Source organism: Silene latifolia, chromosome 11 (genome assembly GCF_048544455.1).
Source record: "Silene latifolia isolate original U9 population chromosome 11, ASM4854445v1, whole genome shotgun sequence".
Classification (NCBI taxonomy): domain Eukaryota; kingdom Viridiplantae; phylum Streptophyta; class Magnoliopsida; order Caryophyllales; family Caryophyllaceae; genus Silene; species Silene latifolia.
The window spans coordinates 170,921,595-170,947,003 of NC_133536.1; the positions used below are offsets into that span (position 1 = coordinate 170,921,595).

General features: G+C 39.9%; 1 protein-coding gene across 1 annotated transcript; it reads right to left on the reverse strand.

Moving 5' to 3' along the window:
* Nucleotides 1-23,423: 23,423 nt before the first annotated feature.
* On the reverse strand, nt 23,424-25,010 carry LOC141614348 (protein FAR1-RELATED SEQUENCE 5-like). Its single transcript, XM_074433101.1, has one exon. The coding sequence runs from the start codon at nt 25,008-25,010 to the stop codon at nt 23,424-23,426; it is 1,587 nt and encodes a 528-aa protein (XP_074289202.1).
* Between the last annotated feature and the right edge of the window lie 399 nt (nt 25,011-25,409).

Below are 25,409 nucleotides of genomic sequence, written 5' to 3' on the forward strand. Positions count from 1 at the left end.
CCCGCTCCATACGAGCCTGTCTCTCTGCAATCTCAACTAAAAAACCGTCAGGGCGCCCTTAGTCCATGACCGAGGACGCCTCAAAGGGTGGTGGAGGTACAAAATTAGCCGGTAGGACCGGCTGTGTCTGTGTCTGGTCGGCGGGTGCGGGAGTAGGAGTAGGAGTAGGAGTAGGGGTCGGGATGGGAGTAGCTGTGGAAGGCTAGATACTCCCAGAAGGTGTGGACCCCTCTCCGGTGTCAATTCTACGCCGCTTCTTAGCGGCGGGTAAAGTAGTAGGTGGGCGGACCTGGAGGTGGTACTGAGGTAGAGCCGGTGGTCGGGAGGCCCGTGCAATAGTGGGAAAAGGAGCTAGACGAGGCAGGGTGTCACAAGGAAGGTCCACGGACAAGGAACCATCTATCTTCCATGTCCGGTAGTCTGTGGTCAGCCAAGTCTGAGAGTGCATGACAGCTAGGCTCAGATACCTATCACCGTCTATGTAAGGTAATTCACGAGGCAAGACGGTGAGGAGAGAATGGGCAAGAAAGGTGGCAATGCCACCGCAGACGATAGTGCCCATGAGCTTCTCTCCCTGAGCCTGGAAGTACCTGGCGGTCAAATAAGCGATGTTGAGGGTAAAGGGACCCTCGCCGTCGATGTTCAGGTAACCGCCTAAGATGAAGAACTCATTGTTGTTGATGTTGTTTGGCTCCTTTCGGCCAAAAATAATGCTTCCCATCAGTCTAAGAAAGTAACGGGCGGGGGGTAGGTGGACCTGAGCGAGCTTTCGCTTGTGAAAAGGGGTCTGTGCCAAAGTCCGCCAAAGAAGACTAATGACCTTCCTAGGGGAAACAGTGGTGCCCGTAAAGGAAAGGGCGAGTCGGGTACCAAACACCTCAAGTGTCATAGAAAAGGTCCGGTTATACAACCGGAAGGACACATAAAGACTAGTAGGGACAACGTCGTGTGCCCCTGAGGAGAAGGTGAAGGAGCTGAAGAACTCAAGGCTCAGCTCCCTAAAAGTGTGGCCGCTCATAGTGATGAGTCCGGCCATCCTCGTGCCCCGTAAAAGCTCACAAACTGGCTCGTAGAAGCCAAGCCTCTGAAGTGACGTACGGCAAAGAAAGCGCGTAGGGAGAAAGTCACAGTCAACCAAGTTATAAAACCTCTCACGATGAATATAATTAATAAAAGTTACCTGCGGGTACTCAGGGTGGGAGTCAAGAGTGTTGTCCACTCGGATCGTAACACAGCCAGCAGCGGGTGTGGCACGACCACGACCGCGACTCCGACCTCTAGAACCTGAACTAGAAGACCGTCCACTGACGGTACGAGGAACTAGAGCCGCCCGTAAAGCAGCTGCGACTGCGGGTGAGTCCGCCATAGGTGTGCTCACCGTGGCTGAAGTAGAGGTTGTGGCTGCAGCTGTGACCGCCACTGAGGAAGAAAGGCTAGCAGCAGTGCTAGCAGTAGTAGTGGTTGTGACTGAGGTGGCAGCTGAAACAGGGCTAGCAGCAGTGCTAGCAGGTGTAAAAACGGTACCAGCAGCAGAGACTAAGAACACAGGGGCTGCGGTACTAACAGAAGTGGAGGCGGTGGTGACAGCAGGGACCACCGTCTCAGATAAGGACGGACTAGAAGTCGAGCTAGTGGAGGGCATAGAGCTAGAATCCATCCTAATAAAAAAGGACAGGGGAAAAGTGATAAGAAATCAGCGTGAAAACAACATGAAGCTTCCCCTAAACAGTCGAAAAATTCGACTACAACCCAAAAATTCCCAAATTTCCTAAAAAAAAAATTCGAATGATAGCGGGTAAATAGCGATAGGGGAAGGGTAGCAGATGACATAATTTGACAGAAGCAGCAAATTAAGCAACAATTGAGGCCAATGAGGCCTAACCAGTAGGAAAGACCCTATAACAGTCGAAAATTTCGACTGAAATTACCCTTAATCGCAAATTTCACCAAAAATTCGAATTAAACATGTGAATCATCAATGAGGTATGGGATTAAGCATCAAGTAAGACAAATTAAGCTTTGAATCAAAACAAAAGTCGAAAAATTCGACCCAAAATGAATTTCGAGGCCCTAGTTCCTAATTCACTTCAAGAAAGGCAAAATTAATGAAATTAAAATGCAAAGAAGTGTAGGAATTACTTACTTGATGATTAGGAACCTATAAATTGAGCAATTATTCGACTAGCAAGCAAATTGGGCGATTTTTTTTTTACCGAAAAATCGCAAACCCTAATTCCTCTAATAGACCGAGTAAAACAACACGAATCAAGGGGAAAGTAGAGGGCTATGGACGATTAATTAGCAATAAACAAAATGTAGGTGGTGGATTTGGCAAAAGGGCAAGAAAAATGGAGGATTTGGGGGTTCTTTTAATCGCAAATAATGAAGAAGGGGCGAAATAATAGGAATAAAATGAATTAGAAGTAAAAAAAGAAGGAAGTTAAGGAGACTCCCTGCGTGGTCTTTGCAATTTTACTCGATCGAGTGCTTTAGAACTGCTCGATCGAGAACTTCTTGTATTCATCAACTCGATAGAGTAAAAAGTTACTCGATCGAGAATTCCCCTTTTCAGCTTTAGTCGATCGAGTAATATGGATTCATTCGATCGAACAGATTTCACTCGATCGAGTATAAAAAGTACTCGATCGAACTCTTTTCCTCGTGTAAGCTCTTGAATTTGCGTATAATTCCCCAAACCTGCATAAAAACACTCGCAAAAAATCCCAAAATACCAAATACGAATAGTAACAATCTATAGTCTTCTAATCTATACTAAAAATGTCTAAATTCTAATTGTCCTAATTAAAAGCAATAAACAAGTCCAACGGGAATTAAAAATTGTTTATACAAATTGGTACACGGGGCATTTCCCCGCTCACTTCTAAAAGCAATTCAGTAGCCCCTCGGAGGGCTCCTGACTGGAGGACGTCACCTCAGCAACATTAATCGTCCTCTTCAATTTCCACGAGCTTGAACTTGAATCGTTAGGAGGTGAATAGTTAACGTCCACATACGCGTGAACGTTTCTCGTCCTTACTCCTTTCTCACCAGCTTTAACGTCATCGCTCCCACTTTGACTGACATTAATTGCACAAAAACCATTGACAGCTCCTTCATTATTTTCATCTATACCTGCAGCAAGGAAAACAGACGAACTTTCCTCCTTTTTGCTCTCAATCTGAGGCGGAGGAGTCACGATAGCAGCACAATGTTCCAAATCTTCAGTTGGAGTGTCAGTAGGAGGGTTAGTAGAAGAGAGGGCATTGCAAGGCTGAGCTTGCATGGGAGACCTTCAGAACTTATACTGATGGAATATCAATTCCTCGTCCCCAACCTGAAAAGTCAATGTCTTGCCCCCGACGTCTATTAATGCACGGGCAGTAAATAAAAATGGTCTCCCTAAAATAATAGGGGTATGGGCATCTTCGGGGATGTCAAGTACAACGAAGTCAACGGAAATAAAGAACCTCCCGATCTTAACAGGTATGTCTTCTACGACACCTAGTGGCCGTGATATGCTACGGTCGGCCATCTAAACAGTCATATTTGTGCAATTGAACTTTGTCAAACCGAGTCTCTTAGCCAGAGACAGTGGTAAGACACTCACGCTAGCGCCAAGATCGCATAACGCGTTATTAATCAAATGGGTACCAATATGACACGGAATCGAAAAACTACCCGGATCTGACTGTTTGTGAGGTAACTTATTCTGAACTAGGGCCGTCCCTACCTCGGTCAAAGTTACCGTCTCATGGTCATTAATGTGCCTCTTACGTGACAAAATTTCTTTCATAAATTTAAGGTAAGAGGGTACCTGTGTCAGCAGTTCGGCGAATGGCACAGTGACTTGCAAGCTTTTCAGGAGTTCGGCAAATTTTCCGAATTATTGATTAGCCTTAGTACTCTGCAAACGCCTCGGGAAGGGCACCGGGATGGGTATCTCGGGCCCTTTGTTCCTCTCTTCCAATGTATCAGCCGGATCAAGCTCTAAATCCTTCGAACGAGACTTCTTTCCTCTCGAACGAGGTCTTTCAGGCGATGTTTCACTCGATCGAGCACTAGCAGGATCTCGATCGAGTTGTTCTTTATCAGCACTACTCGATCAACCAGTAATATCATTCGATCGAGCAGATTCTTTAGCAAATTCACTCGATCGAGTAGTTTTATTTACTCGATCGAGCACTTCTTTTTCCTGTTCACTCGATCGAGTAGAAATTTCACTCGATCGAGTCCTTTCTTCAGCAGTTTTACTCGATCGACCCCCATAAATTAGTCAATCGAGTACTTTCTTTGTCGTCAGCTCTTTTTCTTCAACAGAACACTGTTCATCAGCAGTAATTACCTTCCCCGGGTCTGATTTCGGTCCTTCATATGAATAACCGCTCCTCAAATTGATTAAATTCACCGTCTCATGTGGGTTCTTATCGGCTTGTGACGGTAAATGTCCCGGTTTCCTTGTGGACTGGTTTGCGGCTAACTGGGCAACTTGAGTTTCAAGTGCCTCGATAGATACATCTTTTTTTGATCACTCAGCTGCCACTGCTTTGTCAAAGACTGCAACATCGTCTTCAACTCACCTATCTCACTTACCCTACCAGAAGATGATGCACCTTGATTAGGTGTAGGAAAGGAAGGAGGCTTCTGAAAGCCTTGTTGAGCCTTATGAGGAGGGACATATGGCTGCTGCTGCTGTGGAAGAGGGGTAGGATTGAGCACATTTTGACTTGTCCACCTCAAATTGGGATGGACTGCCCCTTGGTTGTTATAATAGGAACCCCCTCCTTGCCTGTATTGTTGAAAAGCAAGGACCTGTTCCTTCTTCGTAAGACAGCCAACAGCAGTGTGACCGTCATTGCTCCCACACCTCTAACATGTGACAGTCTCCCCTCTAGCAAGCAAATGAACCGTCTGAGGCTCCCCAGCAGAATGCAGCTCCATCTTATCAAACCTAGCATTCATGGCCTCCAGCTGAGCCATAACTTGCTTATCGAATGCATGAACTGTTCTAATACCATACCTCGGGTTTCTATACTCAGCACAGTGGGTCGCCATCTCTTCAATAAGAGCCCATCCCTTATCATCGTCGGTGTTCTTTTGAAATATTCCATTGGATGATGCATCAAGTATGGCTCTGTGATCATCGTATAGCCCATTGTAGAACTGATTAGACAGGAACCACGGATCAAAACTATGGTGAGGAATAGACCTCACCAATATCTTGAAATGGCACCAAGCTTCATAGAAAGTTTTATCCGGTGCGTGTTTGAAACTTGTAATCTTGGCCCTCAACTGATTAGTGCGCTGCGGAGGGAAATATCTCTTATAAAAAGCAAGAGCAAGGGTCTCCCAGTTTGTGACCCCCGCGGCCATGCGGTCCAAATCAGTTAGCCACTCCCTGGCTGAGTCAGTCAAAGAAAAAGGAAACAGAACCTCCTTAATCTTGTCTTGAGTTACCTCCTTTGTGGCGGGGATAGTATAACAATAGTCCGTAAAGACCTCCATATGCTTCCTCGGGTCTTCACCTGCCACACTTCTAAAGATATTTCTCTCCACCAGATTGATATAGGACGGACGGATGTTAAATGTATTCCCATCCTCAGTCTGGAGATTGAAACCCTTTGGAATTGATGATGCTTTATGCTCCGAATGACTAGCAATGTCCGACATCTTTACTGGTGGGTTTACAGAACTGAAAGTATCTTCTTGAAAAGATGGATTTTCTGTAAATAGGAAATGCTGAAGCTTTGGTTCGAAAGTACTCAAGGCTTCCTTTCGTGATTCTCTTTGCAGACAGAGTCTATGCCTGAACAACCTCTCTGGTTCAGAATCAGCTGAAACTAACTCCAACCTGTGTGACCTGGGCATACACAACACTGAAAGAAAATGAATAAGAACTGCCTCAAGGAATAAAAATTCCCTGAGACGGATAAAATAAATAAAGCAAAGACAGATAGGGCAATTGCTTCTCCGGTAACAGCGCCAAAATTTGATAGGGCTGTCGTATACCTATCAAAAATAACTAACTAAACTAACTATATAGCTAGGGAAGACAGGTCGATCTCCTCAGGGAGGCAAGATATCTGTAAAGGTCCGTCTATTTGGTCACAAATGGGAGGATTTTGTAATTGATTTTCTAAACTAAAAGTGCAAAAGGAAGAGAAGCAAAGAAAGAGCAATAAAGGCAGAAAATGAGATTAAACTATCAATAGAGAGGGGACATGTCAGGATTTCGGTTCACTACCGTAGTCCAGTGACTCAAATGTAAACAACTTAGATGAATTACTGCAAGACGGATATGGAAAGGTCCTTCCAGTCCACTTTCTATCCTAAATTACCACTAACTTAACTTTCGTCCTCGTTAGGGTAGTCTACTATTCACAGCAGGTCTATTTAGTCCAATCTTCCGATCCAGGATTAAATTTAACCAGATTAAAAAGGTGACTCAGAAGCGTGCACTCAACTAAGTCGGTAAATACAGTTATATTGCTATGGGGACAGAATCTCACAAATAATTCATCCAATTTATTTACTACATCGTCACATTTCTACCGCAGATATTCCCTAATCCTAACATGAAACAGATTAGCTACTCATGCTATCAGTATCGTCAAAACTAATAACGATGAATAAACTAATATTAAACATGATGAAACAATAATAAAATTGTATAAAAGGTAATTAGGGCAGAAAATTAAATGAAGTAAAACAAAGAATTAAAGTAAATGAAAGAGAGATTAATATTAAAAAGGGAGAAAGAGATTACAATCGCAAGAATCCGGCGTAAAGAACAAACAAATCCGAGCAGGAAAATCCGAAAGCAAAAGTTACAGTGGAAGGAAGAAAAGTAACGCAGTCTTTTACTGTGAAGATGAATGATAAGATAAAACTTAATAGAATAGATCCTAATGACCTAGTTATTATGCGCTTAAATAGAAAACTACTAAGTCCATAAGCTAAAACACGTTCACGGACTAATTAAAGCCCATGAAAGCCAAAACCACTCGATCGAGTAGTTTGAAACCACTTGATCGAACATTTCTCCAAATAATCTACTCGATCGAGTAGAATTATTACACGATCGAGTAACCTCTAATTCCAGCGCATCTTGATCGAGCATAATACTACTCGATCGACCAACCAATGCCATAGAAACCACTCAATGGAGTGGTAAAACAGCTCGATCGAGTATTCTTCCTCCATAACAGCTCAAACTCGTGACTGACTGCTCCGTAGACCGTTCCTTCACTCATCCCAATGCAAGATCTCACTCTGAACAATCTCGTCTTCTCAAAATGCATGCAAAAAGGGACGGAAATGGTACGATTCCACTACTTTCGCGTTCATTTCTACAAAATGGACAAAACGAACCAAAGTAGCCAATTCGGGGCATAATGCAATATAAACAGTACGAAAGTACATAGAAATACGTGATAAAATAGGCTAAAAAGACTATACAAAATGCACGTATCAGTTTGCTTTACTACAACATAGCTAAATCTAGCTACCATTACAGAAACATCAAGTTTGTGTAATACCCGTCCTTTTAGGGACCCGTTGACCAACGTTGAACGACCCTGGGGGCAGGTGATAGCCTTTAGGAATGCGTGCAAGAGATGCCTTGGGTTATGATAGACTTTGGGATGAGTGATACTCAATCTAGTAGAGGCTAGTCGATCAAGTAGCTTGGGTACTCGATCGAGTAGGGGCCACTCGATCAAGTAAGTTGGTTACTTGATCGAGTAACGTCTTTACAGCGAGGGTTTATAATCGTGTTTTGATAGAATCGTAAATCATTTCCACCTCTTTCCTTCAGACCTAGATGTCGCCTCACCTCTTTCCCTTCACTTTAATTCCTTCCATGGGAGCCTTTGAGGATGCTTGTGACTTGGGGATAGGTTGCTTGAGTCGAGTAGCGGTCTTGACGCCGATATACGATGCGTAGGTATGTCATCATCGTCATCATCTTTGTCATTGTTGTTCCTTGTAGGTTTGTGGTGGTAGTAATAGGCTTTTATGCTGTTTGAATAGGAGTTTTGCTTGCTTGGTTGATGTCATGTGATAGAATAAGGAATCGCTGCGGTTGGCTAAAGGTAGGTTCGCCTACTCAGTTTCTATTGGTTGTTTAGTGTGACGGTTGTTGTATTGATTGTAATGTTAGTGTGGTAGATTGATTATGGTAATCGGTTGGTGTTGTGTTGTTTCGTTGTTTGTTGTTGTAGTGAAGCTGATTGTGATTATTTGTCTATGGTTCTCGAGGTGCGCCCTCGGCTGAGTGGAGTCACTTTCGGGAGTGGCTTCACACCCTAGTTTCGCCCTCCGTGGAACCCGCCACAGGAGGGGATGTGCACATTAATGGGATAAGGTTATCACTCAGTATGATGAGCGGGGCTTAGGTGGGAACGGCTGCGGTCCCCCATTGGCAGGGCAAGTCCAGTGGACAGTCGGTGACGGTGATTAGATGGAGTGGTTGTGTCTTGTGTGTGTGCTTGGTTATGTTTGTAGTATGATGGTAGTGGATGTTGTGTCTTGCCTCAGTTACTGACCTTGTGTGGTTGTTTCTTGTTTGTTTCTGTTATGTCTGCCGTGATCCCTAATGGTGAGCAGTCAGTCATAGCAGGTGATGTCTTGGATGGTAACTGGAGTCTTGGCGGGATGAGTCTTCATGAGTCATGACAGGAGTTGTTTACATAGTGTTGATGAGTTGTATCGTTTGTATCAGTAGTTTTGGTTTAAGCACTTGTAAAGTAACTATAAATGTTCTTTTATCGACTTTTGATGATTGCTTTCCTCGGGCAACCGAGATGGTAACGCCTCTATACGCTAAGGAAGGTCTTGTTAAGGTCCTTGGTATATGGGGGTGTTACAAAGTGGTATCAGAGCGACGATTTTGGAACCTGTAACAAATGAGCCTAATGAACGTAGTGACTCTAATAAAATGAACCTGGTGTATGTATATTGGGAGCCCCGGCTGATGCGAGATTTTGGGTGAGTAGGCGCCCTCATTTCAAAATCATGGCCCATTGTGCTTAAGCCAGTCACTGGGTATGGGGAAGTTGAGTCGGCAATTATGTGTCTAATGTGCATAATTTTTATGCTAGAATTGTTTATGATGAAGTTTCTGTTGAAGTTAATATGTGTGTGATGATAATGAGAAACGTGAAAGTTTGTACACGAATAGAAGTGTATATGAAAAGAGTAGGAGTGCGGGATAATGTATAGAATGTGGTGATGGTCGTGTTTGCTTCAAATAGTTGGTAATAGTGGTTCGTATAAGAGTTTATAAGTCTTAAGTAGTAATAATAATAATAGGTAATAAGTTGTGGATTTGTGATTATGAGTACCAAAATAATAATGGATAAATGTGATATATGATTGGTTGAAAGCTTCCGCTTGTGACATGATTAATTTGAGTAAACTAATTTGTTTATGTTGAGGCATAGTTAGATTTCTAGTAGACTCGGATGATACATGGTAGTTTAATGTTGGATGAGTGCTTAGAGTAATATGAGTATAATTTTTATTATTGAAGTTGTAGACGAAGGATTAGACATGAAATAATGCATTGAATGCATGCGTGAATGAGTTAATAGTGTGGTAAATCGTTTTGTGTGATGTTCGATATAGAATGGAGTGATATGTATCGTGGTTGGATGAAACCGTTACGTTACATTTGAGTAGTAATAGTGCGTTGTGAATGAGTATAGTAACCTGTGATGATTTCCGGATTCGGTTTGGAATCGACACGTGTTGTTGTTTTGCAGGGATTCTTAGTTAACCTCGTATTCCCGACCGTGTACCTAGCCTTGCTTGACCGAGTACGAGGGCCTACTAGACCGAGTAGACCTCATTAGATCTAGTTAGAAAGCTATAACGTCGAGGAAGTAGGAATTACCTACGGAAACTCGACCGAGTAGCTCCTACTCAATCGAGTAGAGGCCATTCGATCGAGTACCTTACTTACTCGATCGAGTAAGTGCTACAGGACCGGGAATACACAGGTTCATAAACCCTTTTCTTTGTTCAATTTTCTTATTTCCTCTCCTATTTCCGCAAACCCTAATTCCTTTTTCCTCTCAAATCCTTTGTTCCTTGCTACTTGTGGTGCTTCAATCTAGTGATTTTCTTGCTTTAATTTGTTCTTTTTACTTCCTAATTGATTAAGGTATGAATGCTTACTCTATTTTGATGTTTTCAATTAGTTAGAATCACATAGGATGATAGAAAACGTTGAGAAATCAATTTACATGTGTTAGAACTTGCTTCTAATTGTTGCAATATGATCTAGATGCTTTCCTTTGATGATTAATGTTGTTAAGTATGCAAAAAAAAATCGAATTAAAATTGAATGTAATTTGGACCGAAAATCTTAGGGTTTGAGAAACTGAATTGATTTTTGGTTATCTATAGCATGTAAAAGGATGTAAATCGAGTAATGTATGTTGTATATATCATGTATGGAGTTAATTTTTGTGATTTCCACCCCAAAATTTGTCTTAAAACTCCGTTTTAAAGGTGCCCCAAACTGAAATTCGTTTTATTTTATGGTGAAATTTGTTTATTGGGAAAGCTATTTTGAATGTCAAGTCTTCAAAATTAGTATTGGTAATGTAAAAGGATGCCAAATTTGTTACAAATTTTACAGTTGTAGAGACCGTCTGATTTCTAAGAATTGAGAACTTTGCTTATAATTTTGGGATTGTTGGTGATAGTGTGTACTTAGATAATTCTTTTATGATCGAACATGTATGCTTAGTATGTTTTAGTGTATATGTGGTGGTACATTTAAATTGTATGTTGAAACAGATGTCGAGACCGACAGTAGGGACCAGACAGAGTAAGCGGGGTAGGGCCTCTGAGCCCGAAATTGGGAGGGGGGAGTGGACTGGTTGTCCCAGCTGTAACCGAATACCCGTCTGTGGTATTCGTGGATTTCACCCAAAGAAAGAAGTATGTGGCCTTACAGGCTCGTAAGATGAGACCGACCCGCTGCATTGACACGACCCTTTTGGATGATCTGGGTATTGAAACTGATGTCAGACACATTTTTGAGACCTTGGGGTTGATCGGACTATATCGCCTACGAAAGCATTCGTATGCCTTTCTGACCCTCGAGTTTATGAGCTCGTTTAAATACGAGCCGGTGGAACAAACTGTGGAGTTCCGCCTCATGAATACCAGCTTTGCGTTGACCATGGACTTGTGTGCTTCTCACCTTGGCTTGGCTAAGCCTGCCGAGGGAGCCCTTCGTGACATACCGTCTGAATGTGGGGTTTGCAGTCTTATGCCTTGTATCACCGGGAAATCAGCTCCCACTGCTAGTAACATGTTGATCAATGATGTCCAACATGTCACCTTGAAGATCTTTCTTCGTGCTTTGTCATGTCTCCTTTACGAGAGATCGGATGGGAGTAAATTGAACTCACATGAGTTGATGCTTCTGATGGCTTACCTTAACCCCGAGCGGACTGAGAGGGTGACTTTTAGTGCTCCCGCCATAGTGTGTGCCAGTCTAGCTTTGATGGCCTCGTCTGGCACTAGGATCCTGAGTTGTGGTGCCATTGCCACACGTTTAGCTGAGAAGCTAACTTCCTTTGAGGCTTCTTCGGCCTTCACCCCTTTAGCCACCCCGGTACCTACCTTGGACAGAGCCTACTTCCTCGACCTGAAATGGTTGAGAACCTTGGAGGATGGCAGTTTAGCGTGGAGCGTGTGGGGCATGTGTTGGATGAGGATAGTAGATCATGAGCACCTCCCACCGACAGAGCCTTTACCTGCGGCAGTTATATCTGCCGATTATGGCGACGAGGAGGAGGAGGGTGCACGTCCTACGAGGCAGACGTACTTCATCGATCCGGAGATCCTCCGAGTCATGCCTAAGCCGAGGAAGGGGGAGAACGTGAGGGATGAGGAGGATCGACCTAGAAAGGGTAGAGGGCCACGCCGAGTGCGAGAGAGAGGCTGAGACTCAGCCACAGCCGGCACCACCACCACAGTACTCGTTTCCTAGTTACCCTTTTCTTGATACCCCGGAGACGCGTGAGAGCTACCTGGCTGAGAGAGTGTCCTCTACCTTGACGCTCCGGAACATGCATGAGATGACGTATATTCAGGACATTGGGACCTCGGGACCGCATCCGGTTTGGTGGAGGGGAGTTGGAGACTACAACGGGGTTTTCCACTCCTACTGGGTGTATATGCCCACATGGGGAGCACCTCAGTTATACCCTTACGGCGGTTTGACCCCTTGGTACGTGAGGCCATATGCTGAAGCCGGTGGTGATGCGGGTTTTGGTGCATCAGGAGCAGGCACTTCGGGTGGTGGCGGAGATGAGGATGATGTGATGGACGAGCAGCAGCAGCAGGAGTGATACTCCGTCCCTTTCTTTTATGTTTGTAGTTTCTGATGGATGTTAGTTGTCTCGGTTGGTACTTTCTTTTGGAACTTGATTGTATCGGTGGCCATAAGGCCGTACTTGCTTATTTTGAACTTGTTTTACAGGATTGGTGGTCGTGTTATCATCCCGACTCGTAGTTATGCGAGTATACAGCTTGTATTTGAAATTTTAGAGCATTTTGACCTGAAGCCACTCGACCGAGTACCCCTCACTCGATCGAGTAGCTGCAGGTGTGTCTATTCAAGGAGTATTATGATCTCGGGCTACTCGATCGAGTAGCTAAGATACTCGATCGAGTAGGGCTAGCTCGATCGAGTGCCTAACCCACTCGATCGAGTGACACTGTTACAGGCACTTTTCGAAAATTAAATTGTTTGAATGCTTTTATTTTTGGATGTTTCGATATTTAGCATGGTTGTTGAAGGTTAGTAACATGTTTTGGTCGCTTTATTAGTTATGTTTTGACTCGTGCTTACGTTATAAATGAGGTTTTATGAGATATAGGTCTGACGGGACGATAACATGTATCGTTATGGGAACGTGACATGCAAGTAATGCTGTTTAAAGTTCATTTTTGTATACGTACATATTTATCGCTTATGAGTAATGGTTATGTGGTGTCGGATGCCATGGATGAATAGGGACTTGACTAATTCACTCGGTTTTAGTAACCTTTGTGTTACCATTTAATCTTTATGCGCGTACCATCTCTCTTAGCTAATCAAATAATATGTTCATAATACTCTCACTTCTTCAGAGTGGTTATATAATATCAAATTGTGGAATGGTTACTAGTTGTCACAAGATATGCATATATATATATATATATATATATATATATATATATATATATATATATATATATATATATATATATATATATATATATATATAAATAGGATCCTGTGCGAACCTAAAGTTCGGTGCGAACTAAAAATCCCAACCCCTTACTCAATCAGATTTAGACACTCCCGTTACTTTCCTTTCTCCCACTAAAACTCACTCTCACTCTCTCTCATAACTAACGACGACGGTGACAGATCTACGTCTTCTCTGCGACGGTGACGGCTCTACGTCTGCTCTGCGACGGTGACCGCATATCTTTCTTCGATTCTTACTGTATGTTTCCCTCTTTTGCAACCCTAATTTTTCCCAATTTTCATTGTTCAATTGCAGTTGTGATTATTTTTCCCTTTTTCATTACTATAATAATGTTAATTTTTCATTTTCACAAGCTATTAGTTGGTACAACTGTTCAATCCTTTATTGTTGTGCATTGTTGATACAATTTTAGTTCCGATTATTTTTCAAAATCTGATTGTCTGGAACCTAGGTAGTGAAAGCCTGAGTTTATCTTGTCAAGCTACATAGAATCCTTTATGTTGTGGTATACACTCATTCGTTATGCTAGATACACCCTATTAACTTGTATATTTCCCCATATTCCATCCCATTCTCTGTATTTTTGTCTTGGGGTACGTAGATACAGTTTAAAATGCTTTTAGAAACACACCTTCAGCTGGCTATATACACTTTACTTTGTCATTGTTAGACATTGCTTACAATGTTGATTTTTGCCTTACGTTTCTTTTTTCATTTGTTTTTTGTATTCCTGTATGTTGTGAGAAAATATTGGCCAACATGGACAATGTAATTTACCTTTGACTGAATGAACCAAAACCAAAAGCGTCGTCTCTATACAAACCCCGCAATTTTATTTTCTCAACCTAGATACAATCCTTCACATAGGTATATACACTCAATTCTCAAGCTAGATACACCCCTGTTAACTTTGTTGGGGTAGCTAGATACAGTTTGAAATGCTTCTAGAAACACACATTTAGGTGGCTATATACACTTTTTAGTCCATTTTTTATATTCGTCGCTTACACACATTTTTTGTGTCACTAATAGTTCTACTTTCAGTTGTTTCATATTCAAGTATGCCAACTTGGTGCAATGGTTGTGTTGTCAATCTTCTTGATGAGGATCAACAGTCGTTTCGTGCCCTTTATGTCAGTGAGAAACAATCAGCTATGGGTTTCTGTTTTTCTCCGTTAAAGGACGTTATAGTGACTGGCCGTCACTATCAAGCATATGATTCTTTGTTTAATAATCTTCATGAAGATAAAGCACATATGGCGCTCGTATGTCGAAATTGGGCTCAATTGTTTCTGATACATCCAAGTGCACCTGGTGCTAGCATGGCATATTGGCTTACTGTAGACATAAATGATGTGAATGGTGTTCGCATTATTCGTAGGGGTCCTAAAATAGTCTTCCAAACATGCAAATGTTTCTTGACGGAGGATATGATTGCCAAATTCTTAGTGCATTTTCAGCAAGCAAAAAATCCATCTCAGAGTACTCATCTTAATGTTCTTGATGATGTTGCACGCGCCAAAGTGAATGAGTCATTGCATGCTTTAGCTGCTTCTAGTGAGGAACGAGATAGAGCCATTGGCATTGCTGCGGACTTACTAGTCACTCGTGAAAACATATCCTTTCTTGATTTACCTTTGATGTTGTATATATAGCTCATGTATTCCCACTATTTGTAATTAGGGTTTTGCATGTTAAGGTTTTAACGTGGCCCTTTAGGTAGCTGTCTACTTGTTTATTAATTATAATCTGATGTACTGTCAACCTTCTTAGTTTAACATTTTGGATAATATTAAATTTCATGTAATCCCTGTACTTTATTTTCAATATGGAATGGTTCACTTTTTCTATGAACTTGTTATGTATTCCAAATGCAATGTTCTTTACTTATGAGTTTTCATTGACTTTTATATCTGTTATACTTCCTCTCTGTTGTTACAATTTTATTTTGTTACATTTTGTAGGATACCCGGCCCCCCTATTTTATTTTTGTATTCTGCCGCTCTTAACTAGATACACTTTTTGATGTTGCTAGACACACACCTTCAGCGAGCTAGATACACTTTCTCCCCTCTCCATTACTAACGAGTTCCGCTTTAGTTAATAACTAGGTACACATCTTTGATCAGCTGCATACACTGTTTTAGATCTGGCAGATACACACCTACAAGATAAAGTTGGCTAGATAACCTTTTCTCTATTGATTTGTTTTAAGTTATATACACTTTGTGGAGTCACTAGTTACACATCTTCGGGCTGCTACATACACTGTTCTGCCAGCTAGTTAGACTTACCTTAGTTCTGAGATACATGCTTTTGGCAGTTACATACACTTTTCTAAACTGCTAGACACACATATTTAATCAGCTACATACACTGTTTGAATGTGCTAGCTACACAACTACAAGATAACGGAATATAATCTGGAGATATAAGATAAACTTGGCTAGATAGCCTTTACTCTGTTTATCTTTTTCAAGATATATACACTGTTTTAAGTTGCTAGTTACACGACTTTGGGCATTTACATACACTGTTTTTGACCTGATAGATATAGACCTACAAGATAAAGTTGGCTAGATATCCTTTACCCTGTTGATCTGTTTTAAGATACATACACTTTGTGGAGTCACTAGTTACACATCTTCACCTACATACATACACTGTTTACTGCAGATAGACTTACCTTAGTTCTGAGATACACGACTTTTGGCAGTTACATACACTTTTCTAAATTGCTAGACACACATATTTGATCAGCTACATACATTGTCTTAATGTTCTAGATATACAACTACAAGATAAAGCAATATAATATGGAGATAGAAAATAAACTTGGCTATTTAGCTTTTACCTTGTTTATCTGTTTGAAGGTATATACATTGTTTTGAGCTGCTAGTTACACATCTTAGGGAAGCTACATACAAGGTAAAGAAATTAGTTGTCGGGTTGACGACTTTCGGCATTCACATACACTTTCCTACAACACTAATCTCTTGTTTTACAGATACAGAAATGATGGATTTAACAATCAGCAATCATGGTGCGAGTACAAGCAAAGAACAAGCTATTACTGAGGCAAAACTATGTAAGAGATCCACTAAAAGGAAGAGAAATGATGATGATGGTGGTGGACATTGTTTTCTACGAACTCGTATGTCTCCTAAAATGCTGATGTCATTTATCAACAGTGGTTTAAGTGAGAAACAAGTATCTGATATTAAAGACATGGGATTTGGTGGGCTTCTCACTCTCAAGACAGATATGGCGCCGGGTGCTCTTGGTCATTGGCTTGTTACCCGTTTTAATTCTGCGTCTTGCTCTTATATGAAAGGTCAGCTTCATATAACAGATGAAGATATTCATTTGACGACCGGTATTCCAATCAGTGGAAATGAAGTCCAAATAGCTTCCTTAAATGATAAAGATAAGGATTTTCTTGAGTTGAAGAGTAGTTGGATGAAACAATTTGATAAAGAACCGGCACAACAGGGAGACTAAGGACATCCTTAGTCTGCTTATCACGCAAAAGGAGGGCGGGGAGCAGTTTAAAAGGAACTTCATTGTATTTGTTGTTTCTACTTTTCTTATGGGTGTAAAGGGGACCCTTGCAAGTCTTCGAGTCCTGAAATGTCTTAAGGATGTTTCATCTGTTTAAACGTTAAACCGGAGTGGGTTTACCGAAAAACATTTATTGAAAGTGTTGACTCGTGGAGAAGTTCGAAGAATGATTGGTTTGGAGGTCCCATCATGGTTTTTGTCTTTTGTTATTTAGATAGAGTGTGCTACAAGTTTTTCTCAGTTCCCCGTGTCTTCCCCACGCTAGCAAATTGGACAAAAGTCAAAATTTCAGAGAGGCTTAAGAATGAGATGCAAGATGGGTTTGGAACAGGAGCTGTTCTTCCTCGGATTGTCAAGGGTGTAGTTAAGGAAATAAGTTTCATTATTCCATCAGCGATGCTGAGTATTCTAATCAAAAAAAAGCAAGTCCGGTGATGAACTCAAGGCTTCCTCAAAGGCGGGTCGACCGATAGTAAGCGGATAAATGCTATCAAGGTTAAGCGAGAATCGCAACTATTCTTGCAGATTCTTATGCAATGTTCACAAATTCTTTGGAAGCAGCCAAAGTTGTTCACCCTGACTCTAAACTTTTGCAACATCTAGCTTTAATGGATGAAGCTTTTGGTGCATGCTGTCCTTCATCACAACCAACAGATGACACCGAAAAAGATAAAGGAAAGGAAGCGCTTCTAATTCGAGATGAACATGACAATCAAATCTAATCCATGGTCTAAGCTAAATGGCAAGTCATTTGAATCAAGATGAGTTGTGGGCAGTTTGTTGTAAAATTAGAAACTGCCTTGGGAAAACGGCCGGTTAATGTTCAAAGTAATGTTAAAAAGAAAGGGAAATCTCCTATCGGTTTACGCCATCACAAGAGGAGTTGTGTGAACCGTTGAATATTGATAAAACAAATAAAGCTTCAACTTAGTTCCGTCGATCACCAAGGTTTACACACCAGTCCCCTTCATGTAAACTTCAAAGTTCAGAACCACAAAAAGTTGTTGAGAAAAAGTTACACGAGGATGGTTTACACATTGCGGCGAACATATGGAGAGTAATGTTCAAGAAATCAAAATCGCTTAACCTTTTCGATTCCAAGACCCCACTCCCGACTTGCCAAAGTCAACTTCTCCTATCCTTCGGACTCTCGATCACAAAAGGACTTGTTTGAACCGCTGAATTTTGAGAAAAGAGCAGAAGCTACAACCTCAATCCGTCGATCACCAAGGTTTACACACCACTCCCCATCAGCTTTTACACCACCTTCATTCAAACTACTAAGCTCGAATCGAAGAAGATGTTGTTAAAAATATGTGTGATGGTTTACACGTTGGAGATGAAAACGTTGTAAAGAAAGCAAAATCTGCTAACCTTGTGGATTCCATCATGGTGCGTCCGAAGAAAGCGAGAACTGCTTCCATCCGAAAAATTGTCTAAGTCAACTTCTCCTATTCTTGTGGAATCGAGTCACAAAAGGAGGAGTCTCGAACCGTTGAATGTTGAGAAAACAAAGACAAGCGGGAACCTCATTTCGTCGATCGCCAAGGCTTATACACGACTCCCCACCAGTGTGTTTACTCCTCCGTGTGTCCATCACCTGATCCCTTGACCCCAACTGAATTCCCACTAGTTATTAGCTCAGAATCACAAGAAGATGTTTTGCAAAAGATCGTTGATGATGCTTTAAATATAAATGTAAATGTGGAGCCACTTGAAGTTGTACCACTTTTTTCTTTGCCCCCGCATGAACCAACAAGGGCTAAGAGGGTTAGAGTTCAAACAGAGCTTTTCGATCTCCTTTTCTTCAAAGAAGTATCAGACTTGACGGCAAGGTGAATAAAAATGAGAGAGAAGCACTGGACTATGTATTTTCAGAATTTTCTCGATGACAGTTCGTACGGTACTTCAAATTTCTTGCTAGATACATTCCAAACAATTCTTCATTTCATATTTATAGTTAGGTAGATACAATCATTACTTTTCTTAATTTATTTTCTCATTTCATTTTGACTGAACTATTATGTATGCAAAGAGATCCTATTCAAAATTGGTACGACATTTCGATTACTCGAGCAAATTTGAAGATGCTAGTATCAGGTGATATAGTGCCTAAACAAGTGATACATGCCTGGTGTTGCGTTTTGAATAAATGTGAAACAATTAGAGCACATACTTCACCTTCTAGGTTGTATCTCCCACTGTCTAGTGAAGTAAGTTCTCAAATTGATGACAATTTTACGGGGGCATCTTTGGTAAGTATTTACATTTGCTAACCTTCTCGTATGGTTTTCTGATATAGACATTTTTTAAGAACAAATATTATACAATTGCAGATCTTTGTACCTATAGTTTCTGAGAAGCCATTTGCAATGTGTTTCAAATTCCTAACAAAGAAGTTGGAAATCTTGCATTTGATGAGGCCAGAGATGGTAAATTTTGCACCAAGTATTGAGCCTACGGTATGATGCGCATTTCACCTACTTGTTTTGTTGATGCTATCATACGATATTAATATTATTTGCATTTTTGAGAAATGTTTGAATTTATATGTTATATGCGAAAAGACTTTGTTATTAAATGCTTGCTCAAGAAAATGCCGCCTCTATAGTAGTCCCGTGACATGAAGCCAGAGGAGATTATTTTGAGGTCAAATCTTGGCAATGGAAGTGATTCAGGAATTTACCTCATGCGGTTGTTGGAGAAATACAAAGGAGAAAGAAGGACTTGTGTGTTGGGACTCCAAGATGTAAGCTGCTTTACAATGTTTTTCCCTATTTATTTACTTGTATGTATATGAGTAGTATAAAACAATGTTCCTGTTCCTTGTTTTGTAGAACAACCAAGTTAAGGTTTTTGGTACAAGGGCATGCTATGAGTTGTTGTCTTTTGCTGGTAATCAAGACTTCCAAAATCTAAGAAAGAATCCCAGAGGTGCCTCCAAGGATACCCGTCAATGTCAGTTGTTAGACACAGAAATATTGGCTCGGGTAATCAATGCCCGCAAGGATGACAAGTAATTTCTAAACTTTTATTACATATTTGTTTGATTTTTGTTTTAGAAGTTGTGCTTATTGCATTGGTTTGTAGGTATTTGGATGAGATTATCGTGGCCACTGAATGGATGAATGTTTGTCGAAAAGCAATGAAAAGTTTGCAAAATCGTCAATGGATAAGGGATACGGTTAGTATATAAACATTTTTCATTTAATCGACCAGATAGGTGATCAAAATTTTGTAACAATATTTACATTTGTAGGTGATTGAGATGTTTGGTGTGATGTGTACATATAATCGACTAGATATTCTGTACTTGCCTTCAACTGTGAGGGTATGTATCTAAGTAGTACATTTTGAATTTACTTTTTACTTTTCCCTTATTTACTTCATTTTTGTGAGGAATAATATGTCATCTCAACTATGTTCCAAAAGAAAAAACAGATGTCATATATTTGTTAGTATAGTTTATTAACTTATTTTTTTAATTTGTCAGTATGCTAAGCCACAATTAAAGGTTACCGAGGTAAACTTTATTTGGTGCCCTCATCTTAAGATGCACTACACGCCAAAAGATGGAGCAACTATTGAGAAAGTAAAGTTACTAATGTCTAAACTGTGATAATATATGCATAAAATACTAATTACCATGCATATCCTAGTTACTTACCTATGTAAATCATTTTGCTTTTATGTAGGTTTTTTTCACAATCGGCAAAGATGGTAACCATTGGTTAGCTTGTGTTCTGATCTCAAGGAGGAGAAGAACTACATTTTGGACTCTCTCAAGAAATATAGGAAAAATGATAAGAAAGCTGTGGAGGAATATAATACTTATGTGGAGGATATTGTATGGTCGCCATTTTTTATTTTAATTCAGTCTAGAAGTCACAATCTAAGATATTCATACAAGTATTTTTGTTGATTGTTTGTTGTTCACAGATAGTAAATGTTGCAAATCAGATACCCAACACCAATGGTTACAAGCGCGTCAAGGCCATCAGTTTGTTTCCTACTGAAGTGAAGGATGTACCTCAGCAAGCAAACACGTTAGTTTGTTATATATTTTTGCGTTATTTTTTGCTTAATGTTAATTATTTTAATATCATTTTTAACATCATATGTTGCTTGAATAGTTTTTACTGCGGAGTATATGTCATGAAGTTTCTGGAAGGTGCAATGTTCAATACAGATTTGTGGAAGGACAAGAAACATTACAAAGTGAGTTTAATGGACTTGATAATTCATATATGTTTTATCTTAAATTTTCTGCCATTTTATCTTAAATTTCTGTCATTTCTTGTCCCATGTTTTAAGAAATTCGACCAGCTTTACATTACCTGTTGTAGACGGACTGTAATGATACCCTAAATGCACCCATGCTAAACCGTTATGTGGGAAATGCACCCTGTCTTTAAGAAAAGCACATTAGCGTTAATACACTCAGGGAAGAATTATGGGAACAACTTGAATATCCCTAGTCTAGTCAACAGAATCACTAACAATGAAGACTGCTTGGACCCTGGTGGAGGATACGTACTTCTTTCGGGCTGCCATTTTATCTTAAATTTCTGCCTTCCTTTTTTGTTTTGCAGGACTTGATTGCTTATCGACGACAAATTATGTTGCAGCTGATAAAATGGGAGAAAAACACTTCTCAGGTATCCTTTTTCTGTATTTTTATATGTTTGATTGTCATCTTAGGAGTCGTTCAGGTTGGTACAGTTTTTTTAATTTCTAGATACACTCCTTCAGGTTGCTACATACACTTTTTTAAATTGTTAGATACACTTTTTAAACTAAAAAAAAAAAGTCAAAAACTTGAACAAGGGGTAGTTTAGTCATATTAGGTGCGATGCGTAATTAGGATTTGTAGTCAATATTTTTCATTGTTCAGGGAGATGATCTCCCATGATAGTCTCTCGTTCCGCGTTATCTTTGCTTGTAAGTTATAAGTCTTAATTCTTTAGTTTACTTGAAAGACGTATCACGTTTGAATTATTGTGTCGAATCTTGTCAGTAATTAATTTAATGGTCAACTAAAAGGAAGAAACAGTAGGAAGGAAAAGAATAAAACTTCAAGCATGAGGTGATGAGAAAAAGAGGGAAGAGTGTGAACCTTACGGTTTTCTGAGATGCCTACTGTCAGCCAGCATTTGCGATTACGTTTTTTGAGTTGTAATCTTTATAAATTAAATATGAAGTTCCGTTAGTCTACTGAAAGACGTATAACTTTTTTCAGGTTGGCTACATTACGTTTTTTGAACCGCTAGATACACTCGTTAAGATGGCTACATACACTATAGTCTGTCACTACATACACCTTACACATCCATATGTTGCTTTAAAATAATTCAACCTCATGTCATTCTTTTTTTAATCTCCAGGCGATTTTTCACAATGGTTGATGATGAAGATTATTGGAGCAGTTTTTTTAATCAAGCCTCATTTCAAAGGATTCGGCATCAGTTCACATTTTTATTTTTCTTGCAAGAGTGGTTTGTACTTTGAAGAGGTTGATTAAGTCGGGGTGACTTTTGTCTAGTATTTCACATTTTTTAGTTTCTTGTGCTGTTTGTAACGTTTCAAAGGAAATAACTTTGAACATCTGTGGGCAATTAGATACACTTGTTTGAACTGCTAGCTACACTTGTTCGTACTGCTAGATACACTCCTTTTTTTAGTTTTCTTGTGCTGTTTGTAACGTTTCAAAGGAAATAACTTTGAACATCTGTGGGCAATTAGATACACTTGTTTGGACTGCTAGCTACACTTGTTCGTACTGCTAGATACACTCCTTTTTTTAGTTTTCTTGTGCTGTTTGTAACGTTTCAAAGGAAATAACTTTGAACATCTGTGGGCAATTAGATACACTTGTTTGGACTGCTAGCTACACTTGTTCGTACTGCTAGATACACTCCTTAAGTATTTTTAGAAAAGGATGTTCGATACAAACGCCATCTTTGTAGGAGAATTCAGAGGATGTTCGATACAAACGCCATTTTTAGAAAAGGATGTTCGATATGAAAAATTTAAGACTAAATTTATATAAAAGAGATGATGTATTTTCCTAGTTTATATAAACAAGTATACAATGACGCATTGTGATCATACACTTTTCCGGACTGGTAGTTACACTCCACGAGTCCATAATAAAGAAAAAAAATGATTTGGTTGGAGTAATTTGATGTTCAAGAGTTCATTGAAATGATGTTGCATCTTAAATTTTGGCTTTTTCAATTGTTCAGTTGGCTAGATACACTTTGTTTGACTCCTAGTTACACTCCTTCCGCAGCTACATACACTCTAGTCAGCCCACCTTCCTATTTGAATACAATGTATACACTAACCCCCTCTATACTCCGTCAATCCATAGTCAGTATAAAAACAGTAAAAAAACAGCAGCGTAAAAACGTAAATAAAAAAAAAGTTGGAAGTTTATACAAAACCAGTCTTTCCAGAAACTACATAAAACAAAAACCCACTGAAATCAGTTTTTAAGTGAGTACATAACATTACAAAACATAACAGACTTTTTGAGTGACATCTACAAATGCCACATAAACCAAAAACCCACTGAATTCAGTTTCAAGGGAGTCGAGTCGGGCAATTTCTACTATCATGGTTACTCATTTCACCGCAAGCACGACATTTTCTCAGAGGCTTTGCATTTTCCAAGACTGCCTTTTCCTTGTTTGATGTTATCCTCTTTCCCGATCCCTTATTCTTGCACTTCTCTGGTGGTAAAACAGTAACTTCAGTTGGAATTTTTGACCCAAGAAGCATCTCAATCTCAGCTTTCTTATCTTTTGACATTCCCGACTTAATTGAAATAATCAACTTTTCATTGAAACTCCGGAGCCATTGAAATAGCGCATCAGAATGTTCCTCACTATCCTCAACAAGTGAGACTGCACTAAATACCTCCGACCATAATTCACTTATATTGTTCTGGCGACTTTCGATTGACACACAATCAGCTAGTACAGTTTTTCCAACAACAGTAGAAAGAGGGTGGGAGGTTGCAGATTTGCTCCATCTCAGTGCTAAATACTCTTTAGGTATATGATCAAACCCCCTATCTTTCAACACCCATAAAATGTGCCTACAGAGTATCCCAATTCTTTCAAACATCTTACAAGAACAAGAGAACTTATTATCACTTAAATCAACTTTGTATTCCTTGTCTTTCTCACGATCAATTATTGAAATATTATCATCCGCACCACTTGCATTTGGTGATGGTAAATGGCCACAAGTATAACATGCTGCTTGGACTTCTACTTGGAAAATATAAAATATAACGATTGTGTAAAACTCAGAAGCTTGCTTTTCTAAAAGGAGAGGGGTTGTCAATTTTGGATAACAGTTCTTATCATCAGCCATTACCTTAGAATATTTCCATCTCTGAGCATCCATTGCTGTTTGGAAACGCATCCAAAACTCGACAAGTGTGACATGTGGGTTGGTGAAGTTTCCAAAGAAGCTATTTTCAGACTCTGATCTTGATGTTGTGCGCAAAATCCCACCCAAATATGTGTCTCTAATGAAAGCATGAATCCAAAGAGCACGGTGCTTAAACATTTTCTTCAACCACTTGTTATCACAAAGCTCATATGAGGAAATTATCGAATTCCATTTCGATTCAAAATCTTCTGGAGTGATTTCTACATCCCAAACAACCGAGTTAATTTCCTGCAAAAAAGTTGTGTCTTGGGAAATCGATGGACCAACCTTGTCAGGCAACTTCTTCATTATATGCCACATACACAGTCGGTGGCGTGTTTTGTCACCAAACACACCCTTAACAGCTTTTTTAATGCCTTTACATTGATCAGTTATTATAGTAATAGGATAGCGATCACCCATAGCCGTTACAAAATTTTGAAACAACCACGAAAATGATTCTGCATTTTCGTTTCGTATCAAACCCGCTGCAAAAGTAACGCAACCCTTATGGTTATCAACACCCGTGAAAGGGACAAACACCATTTTATATTGGTTGAAGTTATAAGTGGCATCAACAGAAACAGCATCACCAAAAAGGGCATAATTTTTAATTGATATTGGATCTGCCCAGAAAAGCTTAGTTATTCTGCTTTGATCGTCCACATCAAATTCAAAATAGAAAGATGGAGACATAGCCTTTTTCTGCATGAAGTTCTCTATTAACATCTAGGCATCATATTCTTTGATGTATTTCTTAACATCCCTTGAAAATTTTTTGAAATCTTGTAAAGAAGCACCCACATTTTTGTATCCCTTCACATACTGTTTGAACATCCTAAATGTTTGCACAGGACCATGGTTTACATGAGCATTATCCATTATCATTTTTTTGTGAACCAAGTTTAAATCCCTACATGGTTTCAAATGTATCATAGTTGTTGGCGTATTCATAGCATGTGAGTTAAGCTCAACAAAATCATAAATCTCGTTTTCACCCGTTTGAATTCTTCTAAAACTAACCTTAGCCTGACAACCAATTCGCGTAAGGGTCCTCTTCCTTTTTGTACCCTTGTGATTACTTTTGCCTTGTTTATTACAGACGCACCACTTGTGTGTAACTATCCC